The 23,506-nt window shown below is 44.1% G+C and overlaps 1 protein-coding gene across 2 annotated transcripts in view; it reads left to right on the forward strand.

Moving 5' to 3' along the window:
* Nucleotides 1–11,570: 11,570 nt before the first annotated feature.
* Nucleotides 11,571–23,506, forward strand: part of CCNYL1 (cyclin Y like 1) — a 46,375-nt gene continuing 34,439 nt past the window's right edge. For both annotated transcript variants that reach the window (XM_017946882.3, XM_017946883.3), the window contains exon 1: nt 11,571–12,178. In XM_017946882.3, coding sequence (XP_017802371.1) covers nt 11,959–12,178 — 220 coding nt within the window. In that variant the 5' untranslated portion in view covers nt 11,571–11,958. The remainder of the gene's footprint in view (nt 12,179–23,506) is intronic.

Genomic DNA, 23,506 nt, shown 5'->3' on the forward strand with positions numbered 1-23,506 from the left:
TGAGTGACTTAAAAAATTTATCTTCTCACAGTTCTGGAAGCTAGAAGTCTGGGATCAAGGTGCTGGCAGGATTGGGTTCCTCTGAGGGCAGTGAGGAAGGCATTTGTTCCGGGCCTGTCTCCTTGGCTTGTAGATGACCATTCCCTCCCTCAGTCTTCACACGGCCTTCCCTCCACATGTCTATGTCCAAACTTCCTCTTCTTTTTTTTTTTTCAAGACAGAGTCTTGCACTGTCGCCCAGGCTGGAGTACAATGGTGTGATCTCGGCTCACTGCAACCTCTGCCTCCCGGGTTCAAGCGATTCTCCTCCTTCACCCTCCCAAGTAGCTGGAATTACAGGCGCCCACTACCACGCCCAGCTAAGTTTTTGTATTTTCAGTAGAGACAGGGTTTCACCATGTTGGCCAGGCTGGGCTCAAACTCCTGACCTCAGGTGATCTTGGCCTCCCAAAGTGCTGGGATTACAGGCGTGAACCACCACACCTGGCTGGCTCTTGAGATTTTGATTATTTTTCTCTCATTGATGTGTATTTTCTGATTTCTCTGTAGTGAATATAAATTCTGTAAGAGAGAAAAAACAGTAGAAGTTATGAATGGTTAATAGAAGATATGTTGTCATACTTTTAACTGGCTGTTAGGTTAAGAAAGAAAAAAGACGCTGTTTTTCTTTTCAGTGGGAATGGTGGGAAGCACAGAGTGGGTGATGTCTCCAAACCCAGCAGCTGGGGACATAGCCTGCACAATCCATCCCATCTGGATTCACGTCCTAACTTGCCACTTTCTAGATCCATCATCTCAGGCATGTCTGTCACTCATAGTGTCCTGGTTCTTCATCTGTCAAATGGAGTAATATTGTACTTACAGGACATAGAGCTGCCTGTAGTCTCTGGCCCAGGCTGGAATTTTATTCTTTTGATCTCAGTGATTTGGAAATATCAAGACACCGAGGGTCAGAGACTAGTCCAAGGGTTTGGTTCTCCTTTTATTCCCCTTCAAGGGCAAGCCAAGCAATGTCCAGATACTGCTCACGTTGCTTCTGGGTACAGGGCCTGAGCTAGGGTGAAGTAGTAAGGTGCTTGCCACAGGCACCATTGCTAAGGTGCACCAAAACCACTTGGTACTCATCATAAATAATGTGTTAATGCAATATTTTAAAACATAAAATTATAAAAATTTACAATGAACAAGATAGCAATAATTTTGATAAAGACACGGTAAGTATTAATAATTTTTTCTTTGCCTCGGGCTCCGTTATGGATGAGTTAAGCACTGCTTCCAGCCCACAGCCTGAAGGGAGCAGACCATCAATTATCCAAATCATTATTAATTACTTCTTAATTATAATTAATTATCCAAATTGTCTTGAGTCTCAGAAGCTGCATTGCTTGTTCTGTGTTTATTTTGCTTTCAGTCAAGGCCTTGTTAGGATATCAATAGGGAATATTTATTTTTCTGACCCTGTTTGTTCCTTTCCTCTATATAGATACCTAATCATAATTGCTACCTAATTGTGGCCCTTCTACCTCACTGAGAACTCTGAAGGGCAGGTTGCTTCTTATTCTTTTATAGAAACATAAAATGCTAGCAGAGTATGATTTCTACCCAAAAGAGCACTAAGCAGAGTTTACAGATGTTGCAGATACTTCTGGCGAAGGGCACCCAGACCTGGGCATACCTTGCTTCAAAAACAGGCCATAGCACACAGTCTGCTCATTCCATCCACTTCCAAAGAGAAGGGAAATTCTTATGTGATGGAGTTAGGCAGGTCTTTGGTCTTGGTGGAGGGTTTCCTGAGGGACTTTCATATTACCGTATCCTGGGATTTTTTTGGATATTAGTTAATCATGTAAAGCAATACCCTGTACATATTCACATGGTAATTGCTAGTTAAAAGTAGCAATGATAGGCCCGTGCTGTGGCTCATTCCTGTAATCCCAGCACTTCGGGAGGCCAAGGCGGACAGATCACCTGAGGTCAGGGGTACGAGACCAGCGTGACCAATATGGTGAAACCCTGTCTCTGCAAAAAATACAAAAAAATTAGCCGGGCGTGGTGGCACATGCCTGTTGTCCCAGATACTTGGGAGGCTGAGGCAGGAGAATGGCTTGAACCCAGGAGGTAGAGGTTGCAGTGAGCTGAGATTGTGCCACTGCACTCCAGCCTGGGTGACACAGCGAGACTCTTAAAAAAAAAAAGTAACAATAACAATCACATTTTAAATCTTGTCTTATGGCTGGGTGCGGTGGCTCACACCTGTAATCCCAGCGCTTTGGGATGCCAAGGAGGGCGGATCACAAGGTCAGGAGATTGAGACTATCCTGGCTAACACGGTGAAACCCTGTCTCTAATAAAAACACAAAAAATTAGCCGGACGTGGTGGCAGGCGCCTGTAGTCCCAGCTACTTGGGAGGCTGAGGCAGGAGAATCACTTGAACCCGGAAGGCGAAGGTTGCGGTGAGCCGAGATTGCACCACTGCACTCCAGCCTGGAGACAGAGTGAGACTCCGTTTCAAAAAAAAAACGTAGCCAGGCATGGTTGTGGGTGCTTGTAACCCCTGCTACTTGGGAGGCTGAGATGGAAGACTTGCTTGAACCTGGGAGACGGTAGTTGCAGTGAGCCTAGATCATGCCACTGCACTCTAGCCTAGGCAGGTGAGTGAGACTGTCTCAAAAAAAGAAAAAAAAAAAGAAAGAAAGAAAAATATGATGTTCTTAATGTGTAAATTTTAGGAAATTTGGCCTATTACTCTTTTTAGTTTGATTAAATGTATGTGTGTGTGTTGTTTTTAAAAAAATGTAAGTTGAATATATATTGAAAATATAAGTTGACATGATAAAATAGACTTAATTCATAGCAAATTTGTTTCTGAAAGCACCTGCAGAAAGCTGCGTTCTTTGTAACTCTTAAAAAACTCAGAGGCAAGGAGAAAAATGGGATTCTTTGGATGCCAGATAGTGCATAAGATTTAGATTTGGTTACAGTGATTTTAGCATAATCCATTGTAAGGTGATGATCTGGATGAACTTCACAATAGTGAAGAAACTGGTTTTGAGATTTGGGTTTTTTTTCCCCTTCACTGGAAGGAATGTTGCTCACCACATCTCTTCTACTTGCCTCATGTTTTTAGATTAATGTTTCCTGGAGAGGTGAAACACACTGAGATTAGATAGCTGTATTCTGTAAGAAGTCTGACTGTTCTGGCCGGGCGCGGTGGCTCAAGCCTGTAATCCCAGCACTTTGGGAGGCCGAGACGGGCGGATCACGAGGTCGGGAGATCGAGACCATCCTGGCTAACACGGTGAAACCCCGTCTCTACTAAAAAAAATACAAAAAACTAGCAGGGCGAGGTGGCGGGCGCCTGTAGTCCCAGCTACTCGGGAGGCTGAGGCAGGAGAATGGCATGAACCCGGGAGGCGGAGCTTGCAGTGAGCTGAGATCTGGCCACTGCACTCCAGCCTGGGCGACAGAGCGAGACTCCGTCTCAAAAAAAAAAAAAAAAAAAAAAAAAGAAGTCTGACTGTTCTGAGATTACCATGCTGTGGGGAATGTGCAACCAGTCCCACATGTGCCAGCCTTCACAGGCTAGTCACGTGATTTGCAAGTCATCATAAACTTTCAGTCTCGGGGATGTGATCTGGAGAAGAGTGGAAGAATCCCACTGACAGCTAGAGCGAACACTCCAGACATATAGCCCCAGGAGAGCAGTCTCAGTCAGGTCCAATCGTTAGATCCACTCCAGCTGAGGCCCCAGTCATCCCGGAGCAGGGATGAATAGCCCCTGCAGTGGTCTGCCTAATTTCCTGACCCGAACTCTTGAGCTTTATACAATGGTTGTTGTTTTTAAAAATGCTACAGGAGAATAGAAATTAGAAGCAGAGGCATAAAAAAGAATAGGAAAAGGCCGGGCGCGGTGGCTCAAGCCTGTGATCCCAGCACTTTGGGAGGCCGAGACGGGCGGATCATGAGGTCAGGAGATCGAGACCATCCTGGCTAACATGGTGAAACCCCGTTTCTACTAAAAAATACAAAAAATTAGCCGGACGAGGTGGCGGGCACCTGTAGTCCCAGCTACTCGGAAGGCTGAGGCAGGAGAATGCTGTAAACCTGGGAGGCGGAGCTTGCAGTGAGCTGAGATCCGGCCACTGCACTCCAGCCTGGGCGACAGAATGACACTCTATCTCAAAAAAAAAAAAAAGAATAGGAAATACTGAACAAAATAAGGAATCATTGCACACAGTTCTCAAATTGTGATTGTTAGTACTGTCAATTCAACTTTTTCATCTATTTATCCATTCATTCAGGAAAAATTTGTTCAGAGTACTACAAGCTAGTTAGTGTGGGAGATACTAAAAAATGACTAAATTAGCTCTGATCTCAGCAAGTTCCTAGTTTAATGGGGGTGTCAGACAAGTAAACAATTAGCATACACTGTAATACAATGTTGCTTTATTGTAAGGGTTTGGAGAAGGAACTGATTGCTTTGAAGATGCAGAATCTCACAGTCTTGAAAGAATCAAAGAAATTCATAGGAGCTCTGAGGCTCACAGACTGAGTAGAGGTTTATTGGATGGCCAGAACAGGGCAGCTACTGAGTTCCCAACTCTTTGGATCTTGGAGCTAACACTATGGCTGCAAAGAACAGGACAGGCCCAGTTTGGACACTCTGGCTTCAACTGCTCCTGTGAGCTCAGAGTTTTTCTTTTCCTTTCCTGCGCAAAGCAATGATTACATAGCCAGAATTTTTTTTATATAAGAGTATTCACGGCCGGGTGCCGTGGCTCGTGCCTGTAATTCCAGCACTTTGGGAGGCAGAGGTGGGTGGATCATTTGAAGTCAGGAGTTCCAGAGCAGCCTGACCAATATGGTGAAACCCCGTCTCTACTAAAAAGTACAAAAAAGTTAGCTGGGTGTGGTGGCGCACACCTGTGGTCCCAGCTACTCAGGAAGGCTGAGGCAAGAGAATCGCTTGAACCCAGGAGGCAGAGGTTGCAGTGAGCCAAGGTTGTGCCATTGTACTCCAGCCTGGGCAACAGAGTGAGACTCCATCTAAAAGAAAAAAAAAAAGTATTCTATTTCATCTGTGTGTTGAAAAGAAACAGCTCATGGAGTGTGTGGCATTATTCAATGTAGACTCATCAAACAAGCACCTTACAGAAGCAAGGTCTGCTCAGCAGAGGAGACAAGGACCTATTCCCAATAAAATTCAATCTAAGTAGGTATTTTGTTTGTTCATTTGTTTTAATGTGTTTTCTATACAAACATATCGCTTAAGACAAGTTTCCTGGGCCCTATATCCATCCAGGTTGCTGTCCTAATGCCTTCTGATAGAAAATTTCTAGAGGCACTTAAGGGTAGACTGCATGCTGTGAGGATAAAAATAGAGTTGTCTTAACAATAGGGCAACAGAGCCATCACGAGTAAAAGATGACGTCCTAAGATCCATGAGCTTTGTTTCTAGGGGACAAATCTGGTTCAAAAGACTTCTTCAAACTTTTCCCTGCTGTCAAGTTTAATGCAATTCCTCCTCCTCCTCCAGTTTTGCCTTTCTAATGTCAGATTGATTTGAGAAGGTAGCTGTCAAAAAGGCTACTAGAATAATCTGGAGGGAATGTGTTAAGCCATTGCAAGAAAATGGTTCCAGCTGGCTGGGCACAGTGGCCCACGCCTGTAATCCCAGCACTTTGGGAGGCCGAGGTGGGTGGATCACCTGAGGTCAGGGGTTCAAGACCAGGCTGGCCAACATGGTGAAACCCCATCCCTACTTAAAAAATACAAAAAAATAGCCAGGCATGGTGGCAGGCACCTATAATCCCAGCTGCTTGGGAGGCTGAGGCAGGAGAATTGCTTGAACCCGGAAGGTGGAGTTTGCAGTGAGCCAAGATCGTGCTATTCATTGCACTCCAGCCTGGGTAACAAGAGCGAAACCCTGTCTCTAAAAAAAATTCTCGCTTTGTCACCCAGGCTAAAGTACAGTGGTGCTATCTTGGCTCACTGTAACCTCCGCCTCCTGGGTTTAAGAGATTCTCCTGCCTCAGCTGGAATTACAGGCGTCTGCCACCATGCCCGGCTAATTTCTGTATTTTTAGTAGAGACAGGGTTTCTCCATGATGGCCAGGCTCGTCTCGAACTCCTGACTTCCAGTGGTCTGCCCACCTTGGCCTCCCAAAGTGCTGGGATTACAGGCATAAGCCACCAGACCTGGCTAGTTTATTTATTTATACTTGTGTTGTTCCAAGATTAATTTTGTAGTAAGTTTATTTCCTGAGCAAGTGTAGATGGCAGCTCTCTTATAAAACTAGTTAACTGAAACAACATGTTGTTATAGTCATTGGAACTAGGAGTAGAGCAGGCATTTGCTTTAGAAAACCAGGAGCCTGAACAGACACTTCCGGAAAAAAAAAAAAAAAAAAAAAAGGATCTTCCACCGCCACTGGGAGGTGATCTGAGGAAGTCTAGCAGTGGGCTGAAAAGGCTGAGTAAGATTTTAGACCTTTTGCAACACCTAGGAAATGAAACTGGAAGCAAATACACCAGTTTATACGGCGGAGAAGAGTAAAGAGCCCAAGAAGGCAAAAGGAAGCTCCTAGTCTCTCTTAAAACTGTAAGCCTTTCCTAGATTTTGTCTCATAAAATACCCTGATGTTTGGAACTGTAATCACAGTGGAAATTTGGGGCAAGAACTGACCTGTCCAATGAGCACTATCTGCCCTGGTGATATGGCAAAGTAACACTATTCCCTTTTTTTTTTCCTCAGAGCATAATTTCACATAAATTAGCTTTCTCATCTCAACTGACTCACTTGGCAGAAACAAATCTACATGCTGTAGAAGAGAGAAGGCAGGAGAATAGTTCAGAAGGAGTAAAAAGAGATAAGTGGAAGAAGAATTGGGCAGTTTACTAAATTATAGGTACCAGCACCATTGTATGCCCAATTTACTGAAAAATCCAGATTGGAATTTTTTGAAATCAGGAATGAGAGAAGTTGAGCTGTTCCACATCATATTAGGCATAACAGTAATTCTTAAAATTTTTGTTAAGAGTTACCTTTGAGAATATGATGATAACTGTAGACTCTCTGCCGAGAAAAAAAGTACATATAACTTAAACACAAAATCTTATTATATTAGAAGAACTAGTTATGATACCTGAGATGGAACCAATTAGTCACAACACACACACAATATACTGTATATCCCTGATCTCTTGACTGTCATAAAATTGTTCTTGCATCTAACCTGAAGTCTCATTCTATAGTTTAATCCTCTCTGCACTTTTTCTGTCTTCTTAGCTTAAGAAAAGATCATTACAAATTCCTTGTTTTTCACATACTCTTGCAAAGGGCTATGAAATTTTATTGCTATTAGTCTTTCTCTCTCTCTCTCTCTCTCTCTCTCTTTTTTGAGACGGAGTCTCTCTCTGTCGCCCAGGCTGGAGTGCAATGGTGCGATCTCGGCTTATTGCAACCTCTGCCTCCCGGGTTCAAGAAATTCTGCTGCCTCAGCCTCCCAAGTAGCTGGGATTACAGGCACGTGCCACCATGCCTGGCTAATTTTTGTATTTTTAGTAGAGACGGGGTATCACCATGCTGGCCAGGTTGGTCTCAAACTCTTGACCTTGTGATCCACCTGCCTTGGCCTCCCAAAGTGCTGGGATTACAGGCATGAGCCACCACACCGGGCCTGTTATTACTCTGGTTTTAAACAGAAACTTTCTTAATTTTTCCTTACAGAATGTGGCAGAGACTGCTAGTTGCCTTCCAATATCCATTTCTTCCTTTTGTATTAGTCACCCTAGCTATATGATTATGTTTTTCTTTTTAGCTTCCCCGTAGCTAGGTATGGATATGTGACTAGACTTTAAGCCAATGATTTGTAAGCACTATGCTATGTGGGCCTTCTAAATTTTTTTCTTTCTTCTTCTTCTTTTTTTTTTTTTGAGACAGAGTCTTGCTCTGTTGCCCAGGCTAGAGTGCCGTGGCACCATCTTGGCTTGCTGCAACCTCTACCTCCTGGGTTCAAGAAATTCTGCTGCCTCAGCCTCCTGAGTAGCTGGGACTACAGGAGCACGCCACCATGCCTGGCTACTTTTTTGTATTTTAGTAGAGACAGGGTTTCACCATGTTGCCCAGGCTGGTCTCAAACTCCCAAGATCAGGCAGGTCTGCCCACCTCAGCCTCCCAAAGTGCTAGGATTACAGGTGTGAGCCACTGTGCTCCCCCAAATCAAGAAAGTTTTAAAATGATGTAATTGTTCCCTGATGGTAAAAATCCAAAACCAATACTTCAAAACTTATGGAATGTCACACGCCTGTTAAATAGAATATTTAGCATTATCCTCTATATTTTCATCAATTAATAAACACAACTTGGACAATAATTTCAGTTGAATTTCATGAGTTTGGCTGTGTCAAATTATGTTTTATATGGCAGTGGTGTCTTCAACTCAGAAATTTGATGCTTGGTGAATGAACGGATTAATCGATAGGTGGAAGGATACATGAGTGAATAAATAGACAAAGATGCTTAGCAATGTTCTAAATGCTTAAACATTACATGTTTAAAAAAATTTGGCCGGGCACAGTGGCTCACACCTGTAATCCTAGCACTTCGGGAAGCTGAGGTGGAAGGATTGCCTGAGTCCAGGAGTTCAAGACCAGCTTCAGCAACATAGTGAGACCTGGTCTCTACAAAAAGTTTTTTAAAAATTAGCTGAGCGTGGTGGTGCACGCCTGTAGTCCCAGCTACTCAGAAGGCTGAGGTAGGAGGATCACTAGAACCAAGGAGGCAGAGGTTGCAGTGAGCCAAGATCGTGCCACTGCGTTCCAGCCTGGGTGACAAGAGTGAGACCCTGTCCCTCCAAGCAAAAAAAAAAAAAAAAAAAATTCAGTGTGTTCTAGTTTGTTGGGTAATAAAGTATGACTCAGGTGAAAATTGTGAAGTATTTTATTTTTTAATTGACAAATAACAATTGTATATATTTATGAGGTACCATATGAATACATTCTAGAATGGTTAAATCGAGTTAATTAACATATGCATTACCTCTACATATTTTTCATTTTTTTTTTTTTTTGTGGTGAGAACACTTAAAATCTACTCTCTTAGCAATTTTTAGCTTCCCCTGCAGCTAGGTATGGCTATGTGACTAGGCTTTAAGCCAATGATTTGTAAGCACTATGCTATGTGGGCCTTCCAAATTTTTTTCTTTTTTCTTCTTCTTTTTTTTTTTTTTTTTGAGACAGAGTCTTGCTCTGTTGCCCAGGCTGGAGTGCAGTGGCACCATCTTGGCTTGCTGCAACCTCTACCTCCTGGGTTCAAGCAATTCTCCTGCCGCAGTCTCCCTAGTAGCTGGGACTATAGGCGCCACCATGCCTGGCTAATTTTTTTGCTTTTTTTTTTTTGAGACAGAGTTTCACTATGTAACCCAGGCTGGAGTGCAGTGGTGTGATCTTGGCTCACTGCAACCTCCACCTCCATGGTCCTGGTTCAAGCAATTCTTCTGCCTTAGCCTCCCGAGTAGCTGGGATTACAGGCAGGCACCACCATGCCCAGCTAATTTTTGTATTTTTAGCAGAGACTCCATGTTTGCCAGGCTGGTCTTGAACTCCTGACCTCATGATCCGCTTGCCTCGGACCTCCCAAAGTGCTGGGATCACAGGTGTAAGCCACCATGCCCCACCTTTTTTTTGTTGTTTTTTTAATGGAGACAGGGTTTTGCCATGTTGGCCAGACTGGTCTCGATCTCCTGACCTCAGACGATCCACCCCGCTCAGCCTCCCAAAGTGCTGGGATTTCAGGTGTGAGCCACCATGCCTGGCCCCCCAAATTTTTCTTTCTTTTTTCCTTCCTCCACACTGCTGTCTGAAATGAAGATCCAATAGCTGGAGATCAATAGCCATCCTAGGCCGTGAAGGTGGAGGTGATGGCCAATGTTGTCTGTTGACTCCCTACTGGAAGTTTTGCAAGAACAGGAGCCTTTTTTCATCTTGGTGAAAGCAACATCCCCAGCACTTAAAAATTATGTGACATGTGCTAAGAGCTCAGGTATTGAATGGATAGTGAATGTATGAGTTAACTCTGGACCTATGCAAAGTCTCAGCTTCTCTGACAGAATCAAACTCTTGCTTAATTCAAAGCACATTCCTCCAACTTGCCTCCCTTTGCTCTCCCAGACTTGCCACTGTTATAGAATAGAATTTTTTTTCTTAATTCTCTCCAATATTCCCTTCATTCAAAATGTTTTAAAATCTATTTCCATAACAATGCTTCCCAATATCTTCCTGGTTAGCAACTTTTAAATTCTTGAATTTTCAGGGTCATAGATATCTGTTTTTGTGTGTGTCTGTTGTTAAATGCAGGCATTATTTTGTACCTTAAAATAAGCATCGTCTCAAGTCTACAAGATCATCCAAAATGGTATCTAATGACATTCCTAGGATTTCAGACAGTTTTCTTTTTTTTTTTCTTTGAGACGGAGTCTTGCTCTGTCACCCAGGCTGGAGTGCGGTGGCCTGATCTGGCTCACTGCAACCTCTTCCTCCCGTGTTCAAGCGATTCTCCTGCCTCAGCCTCCCGAGTAGCTGGGACTGCAGGCGCCCGCCACCACGCCCGGCTAATTTTTTGTATTTTTAGTAGAGACAGGGTTTCACCATGTTAGCCAGGATGGTCGGGATCTCCTGACCTCGTGATCCGCCCGCCTCGGCCTCCTAAAGTTTTGGGATTACAGGCTTGAGCCACCGCGCCCGGCCGGGATTGTTTTTAAGGGTTAAATAAATACACCACAGTTGGAACACTGGCACATAGTGCTTGCCAAATGGTAACTATTCATCTTCACGGAATCAAGACTGTGGTACCCGACTGCATGATTCTCAGTTTTGCGTGAGAAAATCGTGCTTTATGTGCTGTTTTTAGTACAAGAAGGGAAATCTGGAAGTCCCTGCCTAGAGGGGAGAAACAGGCAAGAAAAGGGAGTTGGTGAGTCCCAGCATTTCAGAGTTGGCAGGGACGAGTTAAGTCCCTATTTTATGGACGAGGAAGTGGAAGGGTGACGTGTCCTCGAGTCTCATTCAAGACCCACAGCCACAACTCTTTATGGAGAGTAGGACCAGGGCTCCAGGGTTGCTATGATCACGTTGCAGGTGAAAAGTAACGCTCATTGGAAGACAGGAGCGGAGCATTTAGTTACAAGAACAGTTAACAATTTGGGTGTAACCAAGTTCAGTGAGCAAACGAAAGTTGTCAGACTCGGAAAAACAGAGTTGCTAATGGAACGCACTCTTTACTAATAACGGCTTTCTACAGAGATCATTGACTCAGCTTCCAGTTACAAATGCCCGTGCGCTTCCAGTAGGACCGGAAAGCTCCCAGCAGCCAGCGATGAATGAAAATCGGAGTCCGGGCTGGCGGCGTGAGGGGCGGGGCAGCTGCCAGGCGGGGGCGGGGCAGTGGGTCACGTGCCAGGCTTCGAGGCGGGCACCGGAGGGGGAACTCTGAGCATGATTGGTTCCTCTTAACCAGGTGACCGCAGGTCGCGTTCCGGTTGGCAGGCACCGGCCAGGGCCAGCGGCCCTCAGTCGGTAGGCGGCGGCGGAAGGAGGAGGAGCTCCAGCCGCGCTCTCTCTGGGCAGTGGCTGCGCCTCACAGCGCTTGTTGTGTTCCCCACCCCTTTTAAATAAGCCGGGCTGGTCACCGCCCTCGCAGACGAGTCAGCTCTAGGGAGGCGGCGGCAGCGCGGCGGCGGGGGTGCGGCCGAGGCCCGAGCCCTGCCCGGGGCCGGGCCGCGGGGCGGGCGGGCGAACCGCGGACGAGGCGGCGCCTGCTTGCGCGGTGCAGCCCCGGCGTAGCCCGGGGCTGCCGGTGCCGGCCGCGCCATTGTTGGGGGAGGGGGTGGCTGCTGAGGGCGGCGGAGTAGGGGGCGAGCGAAGGCGCCGGTGGCGGCGGAGAGGAGCGGAGGCGCCCCATGGGGAACACGCTGACCTGTTGCGTGTCCCCCAATGCCAGCCCCAAGCTGGGCCGGCGCGCGGGGTCGACGGAGCTGTACTGCGCGTCCGACATCTACGAGGCGGCGTCCGGGGACGCGGTGGCGGTAGCGCCCGCTGCGGTGGAGCCTGCCGAGTTGGATTTCGGAGAGGGCGAGGGCCACCACCTGCAGCACATCAGCGACCGCGAGATGCCCGAAGGTAAGGAGGCGGCGGATGCCATCCGCCCTCGGGCTCACCTCTGCCCGCCGCCTCCCCCAGAGTCCCCCGGGAGGCATCTGCCGCCTCGGGCTCCTTCCTGCCGGTAGCCGGTTTTCCCGGGGCTGGGCTCCGGGACGAAGGCTGGCTCTGCCTCGCGTCCCCACCCTTTATTCTTTCACTGCTGCGTCTGGCCAGTTTCTTTCCCTCCTCCTTACCCTAACGCCCAGTTATTGCTCCCTCTTTCCATTCTCTCAAGCCGGCTTGGGTTCCTCTAGTCCGCCGCCCTTCTTGTTTGTAGCTCTGTTCATTGTCTGGTGGGACTTTGCTAAGACTTTTGGGGCATATTGTTTTCCTTTTCTCAATGGAAACTCAAATACCTCAACTTCGGAGTACTCATCCCATTCCCTCAACCCATCCAGATGGTACCTAAGTGAAGGAACCAGGTAAGGGTCTGATTGTTCCTTTCTCCCATCCGTGAAGGTAGCTGATGCCCGCGACAGTTTAGACCCAGATGTTTGGGAATTTCTTATTTAGACTCAAAATAGAGGTTGCCATAGGAGACACTATATGATATTCCTAATAGGTTAAGTCGGCTTGAAAGAAGCTGCTTTATTCCTTCCAACTATAATTTGAACACAGAAAGAAAGAAATGGGTGGGGGGAGTAAAATAACTGTGAAGGGTGTGAGAGGTTATTACCAGTGGTGCAGAAAAGTTGCTTTTTTGAGACGGAATCTCGCTCCGTCCCCGGCCCAGGCTGGAGTGCAATGGCGCTATCTCGGCTCACTGCAACCTCCGCCTCTAGGTTTCAAGCGATTCTTCTGCCTTTGCCTCCTGAGTAACTTGAGATTACAGGCGTGCGCCACCACGCCCAGTTAATTTTTGAATTTTTAGTAGAGACGGGGTTTCACCATGTTGGTCAGCCTGGTCTCGAACTCCAGACCTCGTGATCCGTCCACCTCGGCCTCCCAGAGTGCTGGGATTACAGGCGTGAGCCACCGCGCCCAGCGGTTGTTTTTAACTCAGAGTTTAGCCACCGAGTTCTGATTGCTTTAAAATTCCCACGGTGACAAATACATCTCCAGCCATTCTCCGGTGACTTAACAGACTTAATTACCTCCTTGTTCTAAAAGAGAGGTGGGGTGGTTCGTGGTTAAAAGTTTCAAAAGAGACAAAATATAAGTTTAGACTTTAATTTATGATGTAATGGTTTGGAAGTTAAAATGCTAGACGCTGCCTGCTCAAAAGTGTTTCCGTGGCTCCCCTTCCTTCTTCCCAGTCCTGCCAATAGAATCCTGGTCAAAGATGAGAATGTTGGAGTTCGTCAGTCTAAACCGTTGGGGTAGGAGTAAGGAGAGAGGAAACGTTTAGTTTTTTGCCTCTAGAATTTTGGAAAGAGATTAGGTAAAAATAATTCCGGGCAATGGCGTGGTTCTTGAATAAAAACTAATTGCTTTGAAGTAGAAAAACATTGTATCATAAAGATGTTTAAATCCAGTGGGCTCTTTGTTTCATTTAAATGCCAGAGATTTCATTACTATAGAGGGAATGTTAGAACTCTTCTATTTAAACTTTGCTTGGGCTCTTAATTTCTTTAAAATAATAATTAAGCTTCATAATGGACATGCCTTCGTAACTGGGAACTACTGTACTCACCTTGCGGAATATTCAGACATTGTGAAAGAATGAACAAATGTATTATGTGAGTTAATTGATTGTACCTTTATATACAAAGCATGTAAGTACTTGTGAAAACTTAATGCTGTCTTAGAGAGGTGCCAGGTAAGCCTCTGAGTGTTTTTACACACCAGTTAGTAGATGGATGGATGGTGTTGGGTGAGAGCCACAAATAAGGCTCTCACCCAGTGTACATGAAAATACATATTTTCATGTACATTTAATTTAGCCCTTGCAAAATAAGGCCTGTGTATATTCCCCGTGTTGCTAATGAAGAAATGAAGCGTTAGATATCTGGAATGACTATGTAAGACGACCACTGAACAGAACTGAGGTTCTCAGTTCTCAGGCTGACATGGAGATGAGATATGCCAAGTTCAGTTCTTTAAAAACTTTTAAAAATACAGAATTCATCATGTATTTTACCCATGAAGTAGTCCTGTATTTGAGAACTTATTTCGGTCTTGATTAGTTCCTTTCAAAGTTTGTTTTACACGATTCAGAGGCAACATTTACATCTCTCTCTTTTTTTTTTTTTTTAAGAGAAAGAGTCTCACTGTGTTGACCAGGCTGGCCTCGAACTCCTGGCCTGGGCTCAAGCAGTCCTCCCACCTCAGCCTCCTAAATAGCTGGGACCTCGGGTGTGTGCCATCTTGTCTGGCTCCGTTTTATGTCTATACATTCATTTCAGTGGATAAGAATAAAAGTTAGAGGTAACAAAATGGCCTAAATATACCCATCAAATAAACAGGTTGATAAATTTGAAGAGTTTGTTCTGCTACCTGTGAATTAAAGCTGAGAATGCCCTGGACAGAGGGATATTAGGGGAAGCTGGCAAGAAGGAAGGTAAGGTGCCAGGCATTAAGCATTAAGGATGATGATAAGGAGTGCTAAATCAGAAAAGTTGAAAAAAGAGAATTTGTAACCACAGAATTTACCGTTGTATATTAGTATGACAGTTACATTTTTATTTCAATTTGTCTCAATTTATTTTTGTGGCATTCAATAAAGTGATAATAGAAATCTCAATTTCGGCATTTGCCTATTATTCATAAGTTTCCATAGAAACATGGCCAGAACACCAAATATAAAGTATAGACACATTGAAAGTTTGCTTTTAGTATCTTTATTTCAGACAATTTTATATCAGTCTCCCTGGAAACAGAAATTCTTACTTAGATGTAAAACATTTGGCTGGGCGTGGTGGCTCACGCCTGTAATCCCAGCACTTTGGGAGGCTGAGGTGGGTGGATCACGAGGTCAGGAGTTCGAGACCAGCCTGGCCAACATGGTGAAACCCCGTCTCTACTAAAAATACAAAAATTAGCTGGGTGTGGTGGCGGGCGCCTGTAATCCCAGCTACTCAGCAGGCTAAGGGAGGAGAATCGCTTGAACCTGGGAGGCAGAGGTTGCAGTGAGCTGAGATCGTGCCACTGCGCTCAGCTTATGCAATGGAGCAAGACTCTGTCTCAAAAAAAACAAAAAAAAAATTTTAGCTTTTCTACAATGAAGAATTATTTTTGTTACTTAAACAAAAATCATACATAAATTTTGCTCGGCTTTGTTCTTCAAGCTGTTTCTTTCTTTTTTGACAGAGCTTCACTCTTGCCTAGGCTAGAATGCAGTGGCACAAACTCAGTTCAGTGCAACCTCTGGCTTCCCAGTTCAGTGATTCTCCTGCGCCAAACCTCCAGTAGCTGGGATTACGGCGTGTCACCATGCCCAGCAGGCCTGGCTGTTACAAGCCAGGAGCTCGAGATTTCATTATGTTGGCAGGCTGGTCTTGAACTCCTGACCTCCATCCAGCAGCCTTGGCCTCCCAAATGCTGGAATCGCGTGAGCCGCTGCGTAACCTTTTTTTTTGGAAGAGTTTGCTCTTGTTGCTCAAGCTGGAGAGGAATGGTGTGATCTTGGCTCACCATTGTAGCCTCTGCCCCCTGGGTTCAAGCGATTCTCTACTTCGGCCTCCTAAGTAGCTGGGATTACAGGTGTGTGCCACCATGCCCGGCTAATTTTTTGTGTTTTTAGTAGAGATGGTTTCACCATGTTGGCCAGGCTGGTCCGGAACTCCTAATCTCAGGTGATCCACCTGTCTCGACCTCCCGAAGTGCTGGAATTACAGGCGTGAGCCACCACGCCTGGTCTGGTCAAGCTGTTTCAAAGAGATGCTCCTAGGAACCTACTAAACATTTCAGATAGGCTCAAAAGTATTTTCTACTACCATGCCTTTATTTAATGGTATGTCTAACATAACTGACGGTAGTATCAGTAACACAAGATAGTAAGATCTTATTGTCCAATTTTATTAATACTCTCGACTTTTCATAGAGCCTTTTATGTTCTGATGTTAGGAGGTTTGCTAATTTGCTGACTAAAGGCGCTCTCTGAAGTGACCTTTTCTATTCCCTTCCCTTGATGGGTGAAGGTAGGGAAAGAATTGGCAATGTGATGTGGAAAAACCTCTGAGCAACAGATCTTTCCTCTTTCCAGTAGCTATTTTAAGCCCCCCCCCCCTTTTTTTTTGCTTTTTTGAATAATGATATGTTTGATGTAAAAGACTCGGAGAATACAGAAAAGTCATTGATTATACTCAGAATACTGAGTTAACTTTGATTAATATTTTGGTATTGACTTTTTGATTTTTTTGTATGCGTATGAATATAACATTTTATTTTAGAAAAATGAGATCATTCTATATGAGCTGCTTCATAACTTATAGCAGTGAAATAATGTCATAAATTCCTGAACCACTGCTTGACATCCAGAGAGTGCTCCAGTATATCTTTCCATGCCAGGGCACCCTGCTCTGTCGCATGCCTTTTTATAACTGCTTAGTGTACCATCAGATGGTTGGAGTATCATTTACCTATCCTTTATGAATGGGCATCTTTTATAGTAACATCATACACAGACTCATTACATTTGATTTCAGGGGTACCAAAATACATTTTGATGATTGATGGCTGTACCTCCCTATAGAATGAAGTTAAATCTATGGGTTGAGTCATTTTTGTAGTTAAGATATTTTAGTGTTAAATGTTTTTATGCCAAATTGGAGTTAGCGTTGACTTTTTCCTGGACATTTGAATTCATCATTTAATATCTTTGTTTCTTGGTAGCCTATCTTGCATCTTTAATTCTGAATGGCTACCACTTTAAAAGATTTGATGCTGTCTTAGATGACAAATCGAGAGAATGTTAGAAGAAGTCTTACAAGATGTGGGAAAACTGGGAGAAACTTGACTAGTTTTGGGGGTGCTGAAACATGTTTATTGAGTACCTTTAGGTGGCCAGGCTATGTTCCAGATTCAGGGAAAACAGTGGTATACAAGACAGAGCCTCATCCTAACTCTGATCCTTACATTCTAGAGGGAGCTAGGGATAGATAATATATGAATAATCAGGAATGAGGTGGTGAGGTGCTGGGGAATAAAGTATAATAGGGTCATGGATTGGGGAGGAGGACAGTTACATGGGGGTTGTGGGGATGAAAGATGGCTGCTCTCCTTAAGTGACCTGTGAGCAGTCCTAAAAGTGAGAAGGGAGCCTTGTGAGGATGGTTGGCGAGAGCCAGGGGTCCACGCAGATGGATAGTTACTTTGGAGTTCCTTGAATGGGAGCAAACTTGTTTTTGGCAAAGGACAGAAAGATACAGGGTGGCTGCTGAAGAGTGAAAAGGATGCCAGGACTATGGTGGGTTAAGTCCATGTATGCATAGTGGGCCTTGGCAAAGAATATAGACTCTAGTTTGATAGGAAACCATTGGAGGATTTTTTTTAATTCTGGGAAATATTTTTAATTCTTTCTTTTTTTGAGATGGAGTCTCACTCTGTCGCCCAGGCTGGCTCAATCTCTGCTCACTGCAACCTCTGCCTCCCGGGTTCAGGCGATTCTCCTGCCTCAGCCTCCCTAGTAGCTGGCACTACAAGCACATGCCACGACACCCGGCTAATTTTTTGTATTTTTTAGTAGAGACAGGTTTTCACCATGTTAGTGAGGATAGTCTCACTCTCCTGACCTCGTGATCCGCCTACCTTGGCCTCCCAAAGTGCTGGGATTACAGGTGTGAGCCACCGCACCCGGCCAATATTTTCAGTTGTTTAAGAAAAAGACCAGACAGTGGCTCATGCCTATAATCCCAGCAGTTTGGGAAACTGAGGCAAGAGGATTGCTTGAGCCCCGGAGGGGGCTGGGGCTAGCCTGGACAACATACTGAGACCCTACCTCTACAAAAAGTAAATTAGCCAGGTGTGGTGGCACACACCCATAGTCCTAGCTACTCAAGAGGCTGAGGCAGGACAATCTCCTGACCCCAGGAAGTTCAAGGCTGCAGTGAGCTATGATTGCGCCACTGCCCTCCAGCCTGGGTGACAGTGAGACTGTCTCAAAAAAAAAAAAAAAAAAAAAACCAGACTAGCTGCAAAAGTAGGTAACAAAGTGATGAATAGAAAAATAAATGCAGGTGATCCTTAAACACAGCTTCACACTTAAGAGAAATACAAATGAAAACTATGCTGTGACTTCTCTGCTGTTGGGAGAAGAGCCAAAAACTTGACAATACATTCTTTGGTGTGGCTGCAAAGAGAGTTGCATTCGTATATTGCTGGTGAAAATGCAAAGTGGTTTGAGTCTGTGAAGGGGAATTTGGCATAATCACAAACATTGCAAATACATTTAATCCAGAAATTCTACTTCAAGGAATTTATCCTGAAGGCATACCCCATAAATATGAAATAACATGTGCATAAGGCTCTGTTGCATTATTTTCAGTAGCTAAATATTGGAAATAATATATCTAGTTAGAAACTGGTAAAATAAACTGTTATATCCACACAGAGGAGAACTATAAAAAAAAAAAACAACAAATCTCTCTTTACTGCTATGGCTATGGCGTGATACCCAGATATCCAGGATATGTTACATGAAAAAAACGAGGAGGAGAACAGTAATCTTATTTCTTATATTACTGTAACGAATAATATGTATTTGCTTATTTAAAACAACCACACTGAAAGGAATTCTTGGTGGTGGTGTGAGACTGTTTTTCCCTTAATTTCAGGGGTAGCCAAAGTGCATATTTCCTCAAGATGTTATTTTGGTATGGGCTTTCCAATAAATGCTAACTGTTCACTTTTGCTTTTAATTTGTGAAAACTTTGTTTTGTAATTTATTGTGCATTATGTGGTATATAGCAATTGCTTTTTTTTTTTTTTTTTTTTTTTAGATGAAGTCTAGTTCTGTTGCCCAGGCTGGAGTACAGTGGCACGATCTCAGCTCACTGCAACCTCCACCTCCTGGGTTCCAGCAATTCTCCTGCCTCAGCCTCCTGAGTAGCTGGGACTACAGGCATGTGCCACCACGCCCAGCTGATTTGTATATTTTTAGTAGAGATGAGGTTTCACCATCTTGGCCAGGCTGGTCTTGATCTCCTGACCTCAGGTGATCTGCCCACCTCAGCCTCCCAAAATGCTGGGATTACAGATGTGAGCCACTGCACCTGGCCTATCGCAATTGCTCTTGCATTTCATTTTATTCTCACTATATTTTGAGTTAGGTAGTATAGGAATTATACTTGTTTTACATATAAGAAGACAGGCTTTGAGAGGTGTAAATTGAGTTTTCCAAAGTTTTTTAGTTTGTTTTTTGTTTTTGAGATGGTCTTTATCTGTTGCTGATGCTGGAGTGCAGTGGTGTGATCATGGTTCACTGCAGCCTCCACTTCTTGGTCTCAAGTGATCCTCCTGCTTCAGCCTCCCAAGTAGCTGGGACTACGTTTTCCAAGGTTTAAAAAGATAAGACTTGGTATGGTCATGTGTGGTGGGTCACGCCTGTAATCCCAGCACTTTGGGAGGCTGAGGCAGGCGGATCACGAGATCAGGAGACAGAGACCATTCTCGTCAACATGGTGAAACCCTGTCTCTACTAAAAATACAAAAATTAGCTGGGCGTGGTGGCACGTGTGTGTAGTCTTAGCTACTTGGGAGGCTGAGGCAGGAGAATCGCTTGAACCCCAGAGGCAGAGGTTGTAGTGAGCTGAGACAGCACCATTGCACTCCAGCCTGGGGGGCGGTAGAGTGAGACTCTGTCTCAAAAAAAAAAAAAAAAAAAAGGCTTGATAGATCAAGAATGTAAATTTCAGATATATGGCATATAGGATTAGAATTTATAGAATGACTCATGGACTTCTTTGGATACTGCCATTTTTCCACCTTTTTTTCAGTTAATAAAGCTTTAGAGTTAAAATAGTAACATTGGATAATGAAAAATGGAGGTACTTATAACCCAGACTTTTATTTTTTTTTCTCTGGAGGAGACAGGGTCTCAACTCTGTCTGTTGCCCAGGCTGGAGCACAGTACTGCCCTTAGAGCTCACTGTAACCGCAAATCCCTGGGCTCAAGCTATCCTGCCACTTCAGCCTCCTAAATAGCTGGGACTACAGGCATGTGCCTCCACACCCAGCTGATCTTTTAAAAAAATTTTTGTAGAGATGGGGGTCTCACTGTGTTGCCCAGGCTGGTCTTGAACTGTCCTCAGGTGATCCTTCTGCCTCAGCCTCCCAGAGTGCTGGGATTACAGGTGTGAGCCACTGCACTCCACCCAGAAATGTTCTTAAAAGTCTAAAAAAGGAGTTAAGTGCTATTAAGAAGTACATCTGTAATCCCAGAAATACATAAAGGGAGAAAGGTATACTATAGCATATGAAGTGTCACAGCTCAGTCACAATCACTAAAACATAGATTGAGGAGTAAAAGTCAGTTAAAGCAAGAGTGAACGCTGACATAGAAGGAGGTAGAGAAGTGGTTTGGAAACCAGATTTGGGGTTGTCAGAAGCTGGGAAAGCAGAAACAAGGCATGAGTGAGCATGAGATTGGAGCTTGGCTGTGTACTGTGTGACCTCAGATGAGGCAGGGCAGCTCAAGACCCATCAAGTAAGACTTACCTGATGGGTGGAACGTGTGACTTAGATAAAATCTCATACTTTACATCATAATTGAGAGGTTTGAAATGTTTGTGTTATGGACCTAAGACTAATACATTGTGCATTATGATAGAGCGGGTCAGTAAATGCAGTAAGCCTTTAAACAAACAGATGCCTAGCAGTTGGCCCAGAAACTGCTGATATCTCCTGTTTAATTGGGATATATTGAAATCAGTATGTTGAAATCAGTCTCTTTCTCTGAAATATGCTGCTTCTGTCAGTTACTTTCTTGGTTGCTGCCCTCTCCCTTTAATATATTGACAAGAAAAATCATTTCTTTACAGTTTACAATTGCATAATTTTACACTTTTGGCCTTCAGTAATGCATTTCATTTATTCTAAGTTCCATATTTTTACATTTTTAATTAACATCTGTGAAATTGAGATGGCTGATAGATTCAAGGAAAAACAGTGTTCAATGTCAGTGGATCTTACAGATTTCTTCTCCTGAGGGGTGTTTATATTAAGACCCGAGTTTAATTTTTTTTGTCTTACTTGCCACCCATCATACTATCATGCTTTCAAATTAAGTTGCAATTTAAATTGATAATACAAAAATGGTGGGTCTTAAAATACAATTTTAGACATAATCCCTAACCATGATATCAAAAACCATTTCTTCTAGTTTCAAACTTTCTTAGGAGTGTTTTGTTTTGTTTTGTTTTGCTTTGTTTTGAGACGGAGTCTTGCTCTGTCGCCAAGCTGGAGTGTAGTGGCACCATCTCGGCTCACTGCAACCTCCGCCTCCCGAGTTCAAGCAATTCTCCTGCCTCAGCCTAATGGCTTAAATGTCCATTCTGTAAAATAGCATTGTGTGGTATTTGTTAGTGCAAGTTATATAGGAAATTGTATCAAATAAATAAATGCCAGTTACAGCCATGGTGATGTTCCTCATTCACATCAATAGGAATTTTTTTTAAACATCCAAAGCTAAAACTGATATAACTGGTGGCATTATATCCTAATATACCCTTAACTCCTTTAGAAAGCAACTGAGCACTATATACTGAGTGATGAAAACAATCTGACCTTTTGGTCTGATTATCCCACTTTTGTGAAAAATCTTTCCTAAGGAGATTTTAAAAATAATTTTTTTTTTTTTTTTTTGAGACGGAGTCTTGCTCTGTCGCCCAGGCTGGAGTGCAGTGGCTGGATCTCAGCTCACTGCAAGCTCCGCCTCCCGGGTTCACGCCATTCTCCTGCCTCAGCCTCCCAAGTAGCTGGGACTACAGGCGCCCGCCACCTCGCCCGGCTAGTTTTTTGTATTTTTTAGTAGAGACGGGGTTTCACCGTGTTAGCCAGGCTGGTCTCAAACTCCTGACCTGGTGATCCACCCGTCTCGGCCTCCCAAAGTGCTGGGATTACAGGCTTGAGCCACCACGCCCGGCGTTAAAAATAATTTTAAAATACCATAAAATTGAAGGTTTTCCTCCTAAGAGCAGAGCTTTGTAAGTACCTAAGTCCGCAACAATATGGGATTGGCTGAGTAGAGTATAGGAATAACACTTGATGGACCATCATTTATCCATTGCACAGTAAATATTCTCCATTGGAGTGGAGATCATTTGTAAAATAAGACGTAAGTTGTATATGGATTAGAGCTATTTTTTTAACATGCATAAGAAAAGCAACTTAAGGCTGGGCACAGTGACTCATGCCTGTAATCCTGGCACTTTGGGAGGCTGAGGCGGGCAGATCATGAGGTCAGGAGTTCGAGACCAGCCTGGTCAACATAGTGAAACCCCGTCTCTACTAAAAATACAAAACTTAGCCGGATATGTTGGCATTTGGCATGCACCTGGAGTCCCAGCTACTTGGGAGGCTGAGGCAGGAGAATTGAACCTGGGAGGTGGAGGTTGCAGTGAGCTGAGATCAGGCCACTACACTCCAGCCTGGGTGATAGAGCGAGACTTTGTCTCAAAAAAAAAAAAAAAAAAGGAAAGCAACTTAAAGTAATGTTTGTGAGTTTATAATTTGTAATTTGTTTGTTTGTAATTTGCAAATGAAGCATTATTTTGACTCTTGCAAATTTCTGTTCATAAGTTATTAAAGGAATGAGTTAGAAGCTTTTGTCTATCCCCACCTTTAGTGTGATCACATCAGTATTGTTCATAAACCAGGCCTCTTACTTGCAAGTTCAAAAAATCTATCTCAAAATAGTTAAAAATTAAAAAAAAAATTGTATAACCAGGGATTCACATAGTCAATTAGGGACTACTTGACCCGGGAATTAAGTGATCTCAGAACTTGTCTCAGTTCTGCTCTTCTGTTGATCTCTCCTGAAAAGACACCCTTCATGATGGCAGAGGGAACCACAGGTGGCAGCTCCTGGCTGTCTAACAGTGCTAGAGTACAGCCCTGCCTTTATCCTCTGGTTCCTGGGAAGTCCCAAGAGAAATGTAACTGATTGGCCAGCTGTAAGTCACATGTCCACCCTAAAACCCCTGAGTTGAGGGAGTGCCAGCTTGTTTCTTGGGCTAATTTGGCTTTTTTCTCTATATCTTTTCATTTCTTTTATGCTAGCTGCCTTGGATTTTTTTTTTTTTTTTTTTTTTTTAAGATGTAGTGTCACTCTGTCGCCCAGGCTGGAGGGCAGTGGCATGATCTTGGCTCACTGCAACCTCCGCCTCCTGGGTTCAAGCGATTCTTCTGCTACAGCCTCCCGAGTAGCTG

The sequence above is a fragment of the Papio anubis genome, chromosome 10 (genome assembly GCF_008728515.1).
Source record: "Papio anubis isolate 15944 chromosome 10, Panubis1.0, whole genome shotgun sequence".
In the NCBI taxonomy this organism is placed as follows: domain Eukaryota; kingdom Metazoa; phylum Chordata; class Mammalia; order Primates; family Cercopithecidae; genus Papio; species Papio anubis.